We start from the raw sequence: 13,765 nt of genomic DNA on the forward strand, positions 1-13,765 counted from the left end.
ACAAACAGATCTATGGCCCATTCAGATTTTGTCTTGATTGTCATAGCTTTAAAATTATTGCCTGTTACAAATACTCATGCATAGCAGGTAAATTTTAAGATATGTCAGTTTAAGTTTATTTTAGTTAAAACAGCTGAAACATGAATTTTACTCTGGGACTAAACATTTTACATGTTTCTTTCATAAAGTGTTATATAGTGTATTTTCACCAATATGTAATATGTAAATAAAACTGTAATATCCATGATGTCCAAAGACCAAAATGTCAGTTTTTCATAAATACAATATTTGTCTCTGAGATGGAGTGCAGTTGAATAAAACCCTAAAGTACTGTACTTTAAATTTAGACTTAAATACAGCTTAAATACAGAGTAAATGTATAAATATGAATGTATTTATTTTCACAGTTAACATTTCATTTAACATAAAAAAACATGGTTAACTTGCTAACGATATAAAATTAACATTACATAGTTTAACCATACATATTTTGGTCTAGTGTCCTGTCGTGAAGCATGTCAAAACCCAATAGAAAGTCATAAAACTTTAAAATGCACACAAACATTAACTGTCAGCTCTCTGTCACCCAGCCGCTAGCCATGTAAGGACACTCGGCTCATTTTTGCCACGTCTGGGATTGGGATACTTTTACACTTGTGCTGTGATTACACTACTTTTGGGATGGTTTTGTTGCACAGACCTGGCAACCCTCCTGTCCAAAACCCCACCCCTTTCATGCACTTCGAAGTGCGCGGCCCCTGAATTGGGACACAGCTATAGTATCAGATAATGAGACTACGTTTGATACTTGCATGTCTCTCCAAGTTGAATTAAAACTGTCCTGATGCAATTTGTGGAGGCTTCTGTTGAATCTTTGCTGATATTGTCTTGATGAAAGAGAACCAGTTGGATTCAGAGGATCTTTGGTGAATGGAATTTTCTAGGCCGAAGCCTGGCACAAGCTTGGGGTTTCACAGAAGCTTCTAGCTTCTTACAGCATCATCTTGACATCAGCATTTGTCAGTAAAAGAGAAGAGAGAATTGATCTTGTGATCAGTGAATATAAGGGGTGAAGACGTCACACCCTCTTAAGTTGTCTGAGCCAATAAGGAGTTTCCCCCTCGGAAGGAAGTTTTACGAGTCTTTGTTCTGTAGCTAGATATTAGCATAAGAAACTGGATTGGATGAATGAGAGAAGAATCTTCTAGATTCTTATAATACTAATGTGTCATAGAGTTAGTAACATGTAACATAAATGACCAAATAGGAAATTAATGTTGGAGTCCGTAGATACCAAACATGCTACCAAAGTAATTTCAATTATCTATACATTTGCAACTCAGGAACATTAAAACCAAAATAGTTCAAAATAGAGAATTAATACATAGAATAAAGCCTATAAAAGGAAAGTCATGAGATGGGAAAATTGGATACATGTTTATACATTTTCCAAGTGGTTATATAGAGAGTACATAGGATTAAGATAGTTTATTTGTCCTTCTTAGAAAGAAGGAGGTCAGAGTCACTAGTCTCTGGCATTCTTTCGCATCATAAAAGGTCCAAGTGTCTGTAATAGGACACCTAGTTCTGCCAGTGGTTTAGCTACATCTGGGATGCTGGTAGCAAGTTTAGGGGGATGGGTTCACAGAACTTTGATAGAGTGAGTTAATGGGTAATTCATTAAATACAATAAATAATTGTGTGGCTAATTGGTCCAGATGCTACAGTGGTATCAAAGAGAGGCCACTAATGGTACCATCAAGTCTAAACCTAATAAAATATGTGAAAGTACTAAACTCAACTGGGTTGATGCCTTGCCATTGGCATTAATGAGTTATCGCATGCAAACCGGATGAAATGCTTACGGATCGACCCATGCCTGTGCCATATTGCAGAGGTCTCTATAAAGGACCTCCTTTAGAACAATTACAAATGGAATTAAGATCTTACATAAAGAAACTAACTGCCATACATAAAGCTATATATTTATAGGAAACGAGAAAGCAGCCTACTGAAGAGACAGAGACCACTTGTCCAGTTGTTCCAGGTGACCAAGTATATCTGAGGGTCTTCAGGAGAAATTGGAATGAAACCATGAAAGAGAGGGACTGTACACAGTTGTCCAAGTGGAAGTAAAAACTACCTGGTAAAAGTTCCTCCAGGTCCGCTTCTCTGCTGGTCTTACCCCGTCCACCCTTAAGGTGTACGTGGCAGCAATAACAGCTTTCCACGCTCTGTTAAGTAATGGACCTTTGTGGAGGCACCAGTTTGATACCTCTGTGGAGCATGGAGGATGTGGCCTGCAACTCATATCAGAGTCCCAGACTGGGATCTGGCTGTGGTTCTCGAAGGGATATCCCTTGCCCATTTCCAACTGCTTGAGTCAGCATCTAAGAAGATTCTCACAATAAAGATAGCTTTTCAGCTAGCCATTACGTCTCTCAAGAGAGTTGGGGACCTTCCAGCTCTGTCTGTTTCCCCTCACTGCTTGGAATTTGCTCCTGGGAGGGTGAATGATATCTTATACCCTAGATCTGGCAACATGTCTAAGGCACCCTCTAATGTACCTAGATCGACAATGGATTTCTGGACCGATAATATCACATTTGATATTATTAATTAAAACCTCATGATTTATTGTGTTGAATGTTTTCTTTAAATCTATATAGACAGCTTTATGGGGGTTTATGGGGGTACCATCATCTCTCGTGGCACATAAATTGCCTGGAGATGTTGGCTGTTTTCAGAGCTCTGAGGAGCTTTCTCCCAGACTTCAGAGTCTACCACATTTTAGTTTGTTCAGACAATATGTCGGTAGTCGCCTATATAAATCATCAAGGGGGACTGAGGTTGCATCCTATACAAGGTGATGCACCAGATCCTCCTGTGGTCCCAGAGGAAACTGTTGTCTCTGAGAGCAATGTATGTCCCTGGGGACCAGAATTTGGGAGCAGGCGTCCTGTCGAGGCAGGGGCTTAGGCCCGGGGAATGGAGACTCCACCCCGAGAAGGTGGAGTTGATATGGGAGAGGTTTGGCCTAAAAAATGATCAAACAGCACCTACATCCCCACAAGTTGTTTGGGAGGGTTTCAAGAAAAATCCTCCTTGCTCATCCAGAAACAATCTCCAGCATATTCAGTTGTCAGACACGACTGGAACTTCTACGACTGGCTTCTATGGTCAGATGAAACAAAAACAAGAGCCTTTTGGCAGCAAACCCACCAGATGGGATTGGTGCACACATGGATAAAAAGTACCCCATACCCATGGTTAAATATACTGCTGGATCTTTAATGTTTTGGGCCTATTTTTTCTGCTGGAGGTCCTGGACATCTTGTTCAGATACATGGTATCATGGATTCTATCAAACACCAACATATAAAAAAATCGAAACTTGACAGTTTCTGCTAGAAATCCAATAATGGGCCATGGTTGGATCTTCCATCAGGACAATGATCCAAATCCAACATCAAAACCAACACAATAATGTGTCACTGAGCACAAAATGAAGTTTCTGCAATGGCCGTCCCAGTCCCCTGACCTGAACCCTGAAGAAAATGAGTGGAGTGAACTGAAGAGAAGAAGCACCAACATGGAGCTGGGAATCTGAAGGATCTGTAGTGATTCTGCATGAAGGGTCAATATATTACAATCAATAGGAAGACTCTTTAAGTAGGGTTAGAAAATATTAGATAAGGTTTAATTTATAGCATCACTAAAATTTAAATTAAATATGATGTTTTAAAATTGATTAAATTTGCAGATATTTTACTTGTGTGTAAAAATTTCCATGGTATGGCCTCACCTTCACTTAATGAGTTTATTAGACAAAATCATAACTCAACTGTTAGAGCCATTCCTAGAGGGGATTGTACAATAACACATAGAAGATATGCTTTTGGGCAGTCAGACTTTTCTTATAGAGCAGCACATACCTGGAAAACGGTACCGACAGAATTAAGGAATATTAATTACATCTTTTACTTCTTTTTCTGCATCATTAAAACAGTGGTTATTGGATAATCAAACATGTCTTCATAATTCAGAGTAGTGGCTTGTTTCTGTCTCCTTATATTTACAGTCATTTTGTGTTTGTGTTAATATGCTCTTGTTATGGCTATTGCTGGAATGTGTTTTTATATGTTTTTTCATGTTTTATGTACTTATGGACTTTTCTTTACCATCAACCTATCAGGAACAACAGATGAAGATTAAAATTAGCCTGTATGGCTAAATCTGGCATATTAACATGATAGACATGAGAGCTCATGTTAATTAATGTGCATTGTCCCTTTTAAATAAACAATAAAGAATGTGAAATTAACTGCTGTGCCAATATTAAAGTTGCTGAAGAGAACTGTGTGAACTGTGTGTGTGTGTGTGTGTATATATATATATATATATATATATATATATATATATATATATATATATATATACATACATACAGTACATGCAGTGGGTACGGAAAGTATTCAGACTCCCTTAAATTTTTCACTATTTGTTATATTGCAGCCATTTGCTAAAATCATTTAAGTTCATTTTTTTCCTCATTACTGTACATACAGCACCCCATATTGACAGAAAAACACAGAATTGTTGACATTTTTGCAGATTTATTAAAAAAGAAAAACTGAAATATCACATGGTCCTAAGTATTCAGACCCTTTGCTGTGACACTCATATATTTAACTCAGGTGCTGTCCATTTCTTCTGATCATCCTTGAGATGGTTCTACACCTTCATTTGAGTCCAGCTGTGTTTGATTATACTGATTGGACTTGATTAGGAAAGCCACACACCTGTCTATATAAGACCTTACAGCTCACAGTGCATGTCAGAGCAAATGAGAATCATGAGGTCAAAGGAACTTCCTGAAGAGCTCAGAGACAGAATTGTGGCAAGGCACAGATCTGGCCATGGTTACAAAAAACATCTGCTGCACTTAAGGTTCCTAAGAGCACAGTGGCCTCCATAATCCTTAAATGGAAGACGTTTGGGACGACCAGAACCCTTCCTACAGCTGGCCGTCCGGCCAAACTGAGCTATCGGGGGAGAAGAGCCTTGGTGAGAGAGGTAAAGAAGAACCCAAAGATCACTGTGGCTGAGCTCCAGAGATGCAGTCAGGAGATGAGAGAAAGTTGTAGAAAGTCAACCATCACTGCAGCCCTCCACCAGTCAGGGCTTTATGGCAGAGTGGCCTGACGGAAGGCTCTCCTCAGTGCAAGACACATGAAAGCCTGCATGGAGTTTGCTAAAAAAACACCTGAAGGACTCCAAGATGGTGAGAAATAAGATTCTCTGGTCTGATGAGACCAAGATAGAACTTTTTGGCCTTAATTCTAAGCGGTATGTGTGGAGAAAACCAGGCACTGCTCATCACCTGTCCAATACAGTCCCAACAGTGAAGCTAGGTGGTGGCAGCATCATGCTGTGGGGGTGTTTTTCAGCTGCAGGGATGGGACGATTGGTTGCAATTGAGGGAAAGATGAATGCGGCCAAGTACAAGTATATCCAAGTATATCCTGGACGAAAACTTTTTCCAGAGTGCTCAGGACCTCAGACTGGGCCGAAGGTTTACCTTCCAACAAGACAATGACTATAAGCACACAGCTAAAATAACGAAGGAGTGGCTTCACAACAAATCCGTGACTGTTCTTGAATGGCCCAGCCAGAGCCCTGACTTAAACCCAATTGAGCATCTCTAGAGAGACCTAAAAATGGCTGTCCACCAACGTTTACCATCCAACCTGACAGAACTGGAGAGGATCTGCAAGGAGGAATGGCAGAGGATCCCCAAATCCAGGTCTGAAAAACTTGTTGCATCTTTCCCAAAAAGACTCATGGCTATATTAGATCAAAAGGGTGCTTCTACTAAATACTGAGCAAAGGGTCTGAATACTTACAATAACACATAGAAGATATGCTTTTGGGCAGTCAGACTTTTCTTATAGAGCAGCACATACCTGGAAAACGGTACCGACAGAATTAAGGAATATTAATTACATCTTTTACTTCTTTTTCTGCATCATTAAAACAGTGGTTATTGGATAATCAAACATGTCTTCATAATTCAGAGTAGTGGCTTGTTTCTGTCTCCTTATATTTACAGTCATTTTGTGTTTGTGTTAATATGCTCTTGTTATGGCTATTGCTGGAATGTGTTTTTATATGTTTTTTCATGTTTTATGTACTTATGGACTTTTCTTTAGGACCATGTGATATTTCAATTTTTCATTTTTAATAAATCTGCAAAAATGTCAACAATTATGTGTTTTTCTGTGAATATGGGGTGCTGTGTGTACATTGAGGAAAAAATGAACTTAAATGATTTTAGCAAATGGCTGCAATATAACAGAGTGAAAAATGTAAGGGGGTCTGAATACTTTCCGTACCCACTGTATATATAATTGCTGAGTATCCCAAAAAAAGCACATCATAAACGTATTTAATATAATTTTAAATATATATATATATATATATATATATATATATATATATATATATATATATATATATATATATATATATATAATAAAAAACGAAACTATATAAATATAAAAAGAATATATTGAATGATTTCAATTTTGTTAGACAAGCCAAAATTTTCCTTTTTATAATTTCATGCAAGTATTATAAAAAAAGAAATGAATGAGGGATTGAAATTGCGACTGAAGTTTCAGCTAACATGTGCCTGTTGTGTCTCTCATGAAGATCAATGTCCTGAACTGTGTGTGTGTCTATTAGCTGTGTGAAGTCATCTGATCTCAGAGGAAATGTCACTCTATGGTAATTTCTTTGCATATTTAATGCTGTTTAGTTATGGTCCATTAAAAAAATGGCAGCTGTATTCATTGGAATAAATCACTTTTCTGTAAAATTTGGAATCATAATAAACTTCATATAACTGGAAGTAAATGAATAACTAAATGACACTTGTGTATTAGTTTTTTTTTCATGACTCACCCAGTCTATCCAGCACTACAGTTGCATTGGCTGAAGCTCCTCCAGCAAACACTTGACACATATAAACTCCTTTATCCTCAGTTCTGACGCTCTTCAATCTGAAAGAGAAGTTTCCTTTGGGGATTTCAGCAGTGAAGAACTCGACTCTGTCTCTGTATCGCTCATGTGATGAATCTGGAAAAGTCTTGTTGTTTTGGTAGAGCAGAACCAGAACATCTTCATTGGTTTTCTTCCATGAAACCTGTTCAAAGTTTTCAGGAGTGATGTGAGAGTCTACAGAGCAGTTCAGAGTGACGTCTTCACCCACAAACACAGATATAGACCGATCTGATCCTGAGACCAGCAAACGCTCTGAAAGAACAGAGTAAACATCACAGCAGGAAATACAAATTCAGTAATTAGTTTCTGTAAAATCATAGTGAAAATGAAGATAGAGACTCATGTGGTCAATACTCACCAACATTATCAACTTTTATTTGAACCACAGTCTCTCCAGACTCATGCTGATGGTGAACTGTACATGTGTATTCTCCTTTATCTTTAGCTCTCAGATTGTCCAGACGGAGGGAGAAGTTTCCATCTTTAATGTTCTCAGTAAAGAAATGAGCTCTATCTTGATAATCCTGCTGCTGGGACTCTGGTTGACTCTCACCATCTTGAAACAGATGAACTAAAGTCTCTGAGTCTTTTCTTCTCCATTCCACCTCCAGATCCTCCATTAATAAAGGTTCATCAACATAACAGGGCAGAACCACTGAAGATCCCAGAGGAGCAACCAGAGGACCAGATGGACCGTGCACAATGAATCCTGAGACAGAGAAATTAAAGTTTGTTTTGTAGTTTTACAAAGCATAATGGATCCATACTAACTTAGAGCATAATTACTGACATGAACAAGTATTTAAGTACAGTAGGTTCATTCAGGGGTGTCACTAGAGCTCGACCCACATGTTGTTTTTGGTTTCTAGTTATTTAGGCAGTTTACAATTAATGCACAATTATAGCATCACAATATTTATGGAAAACATGTAATTCAAAAGGTATTTTAGACTGTGATCTGAGGATCACAGTGGGAGCCACTTCGTCGGGTCCGTCCCCACGAACCTCCCACTCCTCTGCAATGCCATGCCCTGTTGAGCTGCCGCGGGTCCCTCTTCGGGGGTGCCCCGCGTCACTTTTGGTGCTCCAGAGGAGGATCAGATGTCGCTCGCTGCATCGCGGAGTGGGTTCGCTGACTCTGAGGAAGACGATGACTCCGAGCTTCCGCCCTCAGGGGTGGTTGCTCAGTCAGAGGCGGACTCTGAGTTGGCGGCCATGCTTTCCCGGGCCGCTGCGGGCATCGGGCTCGTGTGGAACCCTCCACCCTGTCCCGAATGCTCGCGGTTGGACGATTGGTTTCTGGGCTCGGGGCGCGGTTCACAGCCGCGTCCCGCCCCAGTTCCTCTCTTCCCGGAGGTACATGAGGAGCTTCAGAAGACGTGGATGGCCCCTCACACGGCCAGAAACCGTTCTTCTGGCTCCTCCGCTCTCACTACCCTCGACGGTGGGGCCGCCAAGGGTTATGTGGAGATTCCCCAGGTGGAACGTGCGTTTGCGGTGCACTTGTGCCCGCAGTCCGCGGCCACTTGGCGGAACCGCCCACATCTCCCGTCCAAGGCGGGTAAGACCACAGCCGCTCTCGCGGCCAAGGCTTACTCTGCCGCTGGACAGGCGGCCTCTGCCCTGCACGCCATGGCCATCTTGCAGGTCCATCAAGCGAAAGCTCTTAAAGAGCTGCACGAGGGTAGTTCTGAGCCAGGGTTGCTGCAAGAGCTGCGCACGGCGACTGACCTCACTCTCTGAGCAACGAAAGTCACGGCGCGTGCCCTGGGTCAGACGATGTCGACCCTGGTGGTCCAGGAACGGCATCTTTGGTTGGACCTGGCTGAGATGAAGGACGCCGACAAAGTTCGCTTTCTCGACGCTCCCATCTCCCAGGCCATGTGAGTGGACCCCACTCACAGCCTCAACTTCGGGACGCACTGCCTCCCGGGTTGGGCCACAGTGCTCCATGCTGCCCCCCCCGTGGGTACTTCTGTTGTCCGGATGGTTCCACTCGTACGGTGCTTGGGGGCATGGCTACGCCTTCCCAACCCGTCCCGCTGGCTCATTCGGACAATCAGACTCGGCTACGCGATTCAGTTCACCAGGCGTCCCCCCAGGTTCAGCGGTGTTCTGTTCACCTCGGTGACAGGTCCCAACGCTGCTGTCCTGCGGGCAGAGATTGCGGTTCTTTTGGCGAAGGACGCAATAGAGCCTGTCCCTCCAGCTGAGATGAAGTCTGGGTTTTACAGCCCTTACTTCATAGTACCCAAGAAGGGTGGCGGGCTGCGACCGATCCTGGATTTGCGTGTCTTGAATCGGGCCCTTCACAAGCTCCCGTTCAAGATGCTCACGCTCAAACGCATTCTCACGTGCGTTCGCGCCCAGGATTGGTTTGCAGCTATCGACCTGAAGGACGCGTACTTTCATGTCTCGATCCTTCCTCGACACAGACCGTTCCTATGGTTTGCGTTCGAGGGGCGGGCATATCAGTACCGGGTCCTACCCTTCGGGCTGTCCCTGTCTCCTCGCGTCTTTATCAAAGTCGCAGAGGGGGCCCTTGCCCCGTTCAGGGAAGTGGGCGTTCGCATTCTCAACTACCTCGACGACTGGCTCATTTTGGCCCAGTCCCGAGAGCAGTTGTGCGAACACAGGGACCTGGTGCTCAGTCACCTCAGCCAGTTGGGGCTTCGGGTCAACTGGGAGAAGAGCAAGCTCTGTCCCGTCCAGAGCATCTCTTTTCTCGGTGTGGAGCTGGACTCGGTCAACATGACAGCACGTCTCACCAACGAGCGTGCACAGTCGGTGCTGAACTGCCTGAATTCGTTCTCGCGGAAAACAGCGGTCCCACTGAAACAATTTCAGAGGCTCCTGGGGCATATGGCATCCGCAGCCACGGTCACGCCGCTCGGATTGCTTCATATGAGACCGCTTCAGCACTGGCTTCACGACCGAGTTCCGAGGTGGGCATGGCACCGTGGCTCACTCCGTGTGGTCATCACACCGGACTGTCGCCGCACATTCAGCCCGTGGTCGGACCTTGCTTTTCTACGGCCCCTAGAACAAGTGTCCAGGCATGTTGTTGTTACAACAGATGCTTCCACCACCGGCTGGGGTGCCATATGCAGTGGTCAGTCGGCGTCGGGCTCCTGGACAGGACCCCATCGCCACTGGCACATCAACTGCCTCGAGTTGCTAGCAGTACTCCTTGCGCTGCGCCGGTTTCGACCGCTGCTGCAGGGCAAGCATGTACTGGTCCGGACGGACAACACATCGACAGTTGTGTACATCAACCACCAGGGTGGTCTACGCTCCCGTCGCATGTCGCAAATCTCCTCCTGTGGAGTCAGCGCCGATTCAGGTCGCTGCGCGCCTCCTACATCCCGGGCGAGCTCAATCGTGCAGCCGATGCGCTCTCACGACAGCTCACGCTCCCGGGGGAATGGAGACTCCACCCCCAGGCAGTTCAGCTGATATGGAGCCGATTCGGGGAGGCACAGGTGGACCTGTTCGCCTCTCCGGAATCCGCCCATTGCCAGTTGTTTTATTCCCTGACCAAGGGGACCCTCGGCACGGATGCACTGGCACACAGCTGGCCCTGAGGGCCTATGCAAGTATGCGTTTCCCCCAGTGAGCCTCCTTGCACAGACACTGTGCAAGGTCAGGGAGGACGAGGAGCAGGTCTTGCTAGTTGCGCCGTACTGGCCCAACCGGACCTGGTTCCCGGAACTCATGCTCCTCGCGACAGCCCATCCCTGGCGCATCCCTCTGAGGAAGGACCTCCTTTCTCAGGGGCAGAACACCATATGGCACCCGTGACCCGACCTGTGGAACCTCCACCTGTGGTTCCTGGACGGGACGCGGCAAACTTGAGTGGCCTACCGCCCGCGGTAGTTGACACCATCACTTCGGCTAGAGCCCCCTCTACGAGGTGCGCTTATGCCTTGAAGTGGAGTCTGTTCGTTGAGTGGTGCTCTTCCCACCGGGAAGACCCCCGAAAATGCCCGGTCAGTGTTGTGCTTTCCTTCCTTCAAGAGGGCTTGGAACGGAGGCTGTCCCCTTCCACCCTGAAGGTCTATGTGGCTGCTATCGCTGCGCATCACGATGTGCTCGACGGAAAGTCACTAGGAAAGCACGACCTGATCATCAGGTTCCTCAGAGGCGCCAGGAGGTTAAACCCTCCTAGGTCTCGCCTCATTCACTCTTGGGATCTCTCCGTCGCCCTCAGGGGCTTACGGGGAGTTCCCTTCGAGCCCTTAGAGTCAGTCGAGCTGAAACATCTGTCTCTTAAGACAGTGCTCCTGACCGCGCTCGCTTCCTTCAAGAGGGTTGGGGACCTGCAAGCATTTTCGGTCAGCGATTTGTGCCTGGAATTTGTGCCACTCCCTTCCAGGACCAGGTGGTGAACCTGCAAGCGCTGCCCCCGGAGGAGGCAGACCCAGCCCTTGCGTTGCTGTGTCCCGTTCGTGCTCTGCGCACTTACGTGGACCGCACGCAGAGCTTCAGAAGCTCTGAGCAGCTCTTTGTCTGTTTTGGAGGTCAGCAGAAGGGAAAGGCTGTCTCCAAACAGAGGTTGGCCCACTGGATAGTGGATGCCATCGCTTTGACGTACCAGTTGCATGAGCAGGAGTTCCTCCTGCATCCTGCGGTGGCCAGACGTGGCGGAGGCGTCCGGCGCTAGGTCCAGTACTTGTGTGTATGCCCGATTGGTCTGCCCCTGTACTGGGCTAGATGCCCATATGCTGTGATTCCCTGCTGGTAATCCCATATGTGTTTGTCCACGGTACGGTTTCCCTGTCGGTAAACCCGTGTCTTTCCCTGGGCGGCTCTGCCCTATGTCTGATTGCTAGTATGTTCCTCCCGAAAGGTAGGACCTACATCAGAGATCTTCCATATGCGTTACTGACCTCAGGCCAGTCCATATGTGTTTTCCACACATTACCTCCCTTCGGGCAGGGTGTGGTCTCCGTAGCTTTCCCCTCCTCGGGGAACGCTTTCCTGGCGTTTTGGTCATGGCTGAAAAAATGAGGGAATTGAGTCCCGAAGCACTCTTCCCCGGGGGTAAGGAACAGCAGCTTCGACCTTTCCCACTGTAACGCCCTGTCCTCTCCATCCCACTGGTATGGAAGACATTCCTGGGCTTACTTTAGGCGCTGGAGGGTTATGAGTATGGGCCGCACTTGCGTTTGGGCACGCTACCGCCTGCCAGCATCTGCCTCCCTAACACTCGTAATGTGGTTCAGTAGCTATGGCACTTTCCATTGGAGACCCCATTACGTCAGTATCGACGTAACGTCGAACGTGACTGACTGAATGGGAATGTCTAGGTTACTATTGTAACCCTGAAGGAGGGAACGGAGACGTTACGTCCCCTTGCCATAGCTCTGAGTCACCGCTGAGCGGCCAGATTTCTATCTCGGCTCCTCAGCAAAAATATGAATGAAGTGAGTAATGCCGGCTCTATTTATACCCGGATACTGTGACGATAAAGGAGAGGTCAGAAACTCATGTTATGTGTAGTGTTTCATAGTGTTTGTGTGTGGGTGGGTGGGTGGGTGTGTGTGTGTGAGAGAGAGAGAAAGGGAGAGAGAGATTAATGTTTCTTAGTGTTTATCTCATCCATTACCTCAATCATTGTTCTTCTACAGTATATGTAAAATGTATATATAAAAAATATTCAATATTTTGGCCTCAGTCCCGAATGGTTTTAAATCAAATGCTCAGTGTGTGTATTCAAAGATACAAATTCCTGATTATCTCTGTCAAATTAAATACTTTTGCACTTCAAAATCAAACTGTGTTTATGAATCTTTGACAGAGATTCTTTCACTTCTATGTTATAGAAAAAAAGGCTGTAAACACTGACTCAAATCAGCACACCAATTTTTGTACACTTCAGTAAATACCCAACAGACACACAACATCATTCAACCTGGTCTCATGACGAAAACGTACCCGTGGGCACGTTTTCGCGAGTCACGAAATACGTACCAGTGAGTACATATCGCTGCAGTTTCGCTCTGAAATGTCCACTGAGCGGCGCCAAAAGCGTGTTTTTTTTTTGTTTTTTTTTGCCGGAGCAGATAATGGGGTGAACGTGGGACGTTTTTATGACGTTGCTTTTTAGACGAATCACCGCGGTTCTCGATTTGACGTTTGCGCTCCGTTGCATTTTAAAATAACTTCCCACCGACGCTACGCCTAAACCTACCCGATAGTGTTAACAAAAAGCAAACGCGACATAAGAAGCGTCCGTTTTTCAGCTCGTTTAGATCTCTCTTTGAGCTCTCTTTTTTTCTTTTCTTTTTTTTTGCCGTCAGTCGCCTTTCGCGGGATTCGTACCCATGCAGGCAGGGGGAGTCGACTCCTCGCCCTAAGTCCGACTCCGTATCGGCCGAGCTACCGAGCAAGCTTGGTCACGGTCAAAAAAAGCGAAACGCGTAGAGCCGGAGAGTCCAAAGTACGTTCGTTTACAAATCGGGCACTCCGGTCGGATGCGTTTTGAAGCCGTGACGTGATATTGCGCGAGGAGACGCCAAAACGAGTCTTTACGAATCCATAATCCGACCCCGGCCGTCATTGAAACCGTGCGTGAAAACGAGCAAAAGCGCTCATCGACGTTTTGCTGGCCTCTAGCGTTCGTTTCTGTCGGAAACTGCGGCGAGACGTACTCGCCGGTACGTAATTTTGTGTCTTGCCAAAACGTGCCCACTGGTAC

At 45.5% G+C, this 13,765-nt stretch overlaps 1 protein-coding gene and 1 pseudogene across 12 annotated transcripts in view; both read right to left on the bottom strand.

Moving 5' to 3' along the window:
* Positions 1–13,765, bottom strand: part of LOC137015311 (zinc finger protein 729-like) — a 343,783-nt pseudogene that overhangs the window by 115,139 nt on the left and 214,879 nt on the right.
* Positions 1–13,765, bottom strand: part of LOC137015327 (uncharacterized) — a 65,763-nt gene that overhangs the window by 46,134 nt on the left and 5,864 nt on the right. For all 12 annotated transcript variants that reach the window (XR_010893946.1, XR_010893948.1, XR_010893944.1 and 9 more), the window contains 2 exons: positions 7,424–7,774; positions 6,967–7,317 (listed from right to left, as the gene is read on the bottom strand). Coding sequence is in view for 3 of the 12 variants with exons in the window: in XM_067380229.1 (XP_067236330.1) it covers positions 6,967–7,317; positions 7,424–7,774 (702 nt within the window). In the remaining 9 variants the exon portion in view is untranslated. The remainder of the gene's footprint in view (positions 1–6,966; positions 7,318–7,423; positions 7,775–13,765) is intronic.

The sequence above is a fragment of the Chanodichthys erythropterus genome, chromosome 3, assembly GCF_024489055.1.
Source record: "Chanodichthys erythropterus isolate Z2021 chromosome 3, ASM2448905v1, whole genome shotgun sequence".
Taxonomy (NCBI): Eukaryota; Metazoa; Chordata; class Actinopteri; order Cypriniformes; family Xenocyprididae; genus Chanodichthys; species Chanodichthys erythropterus.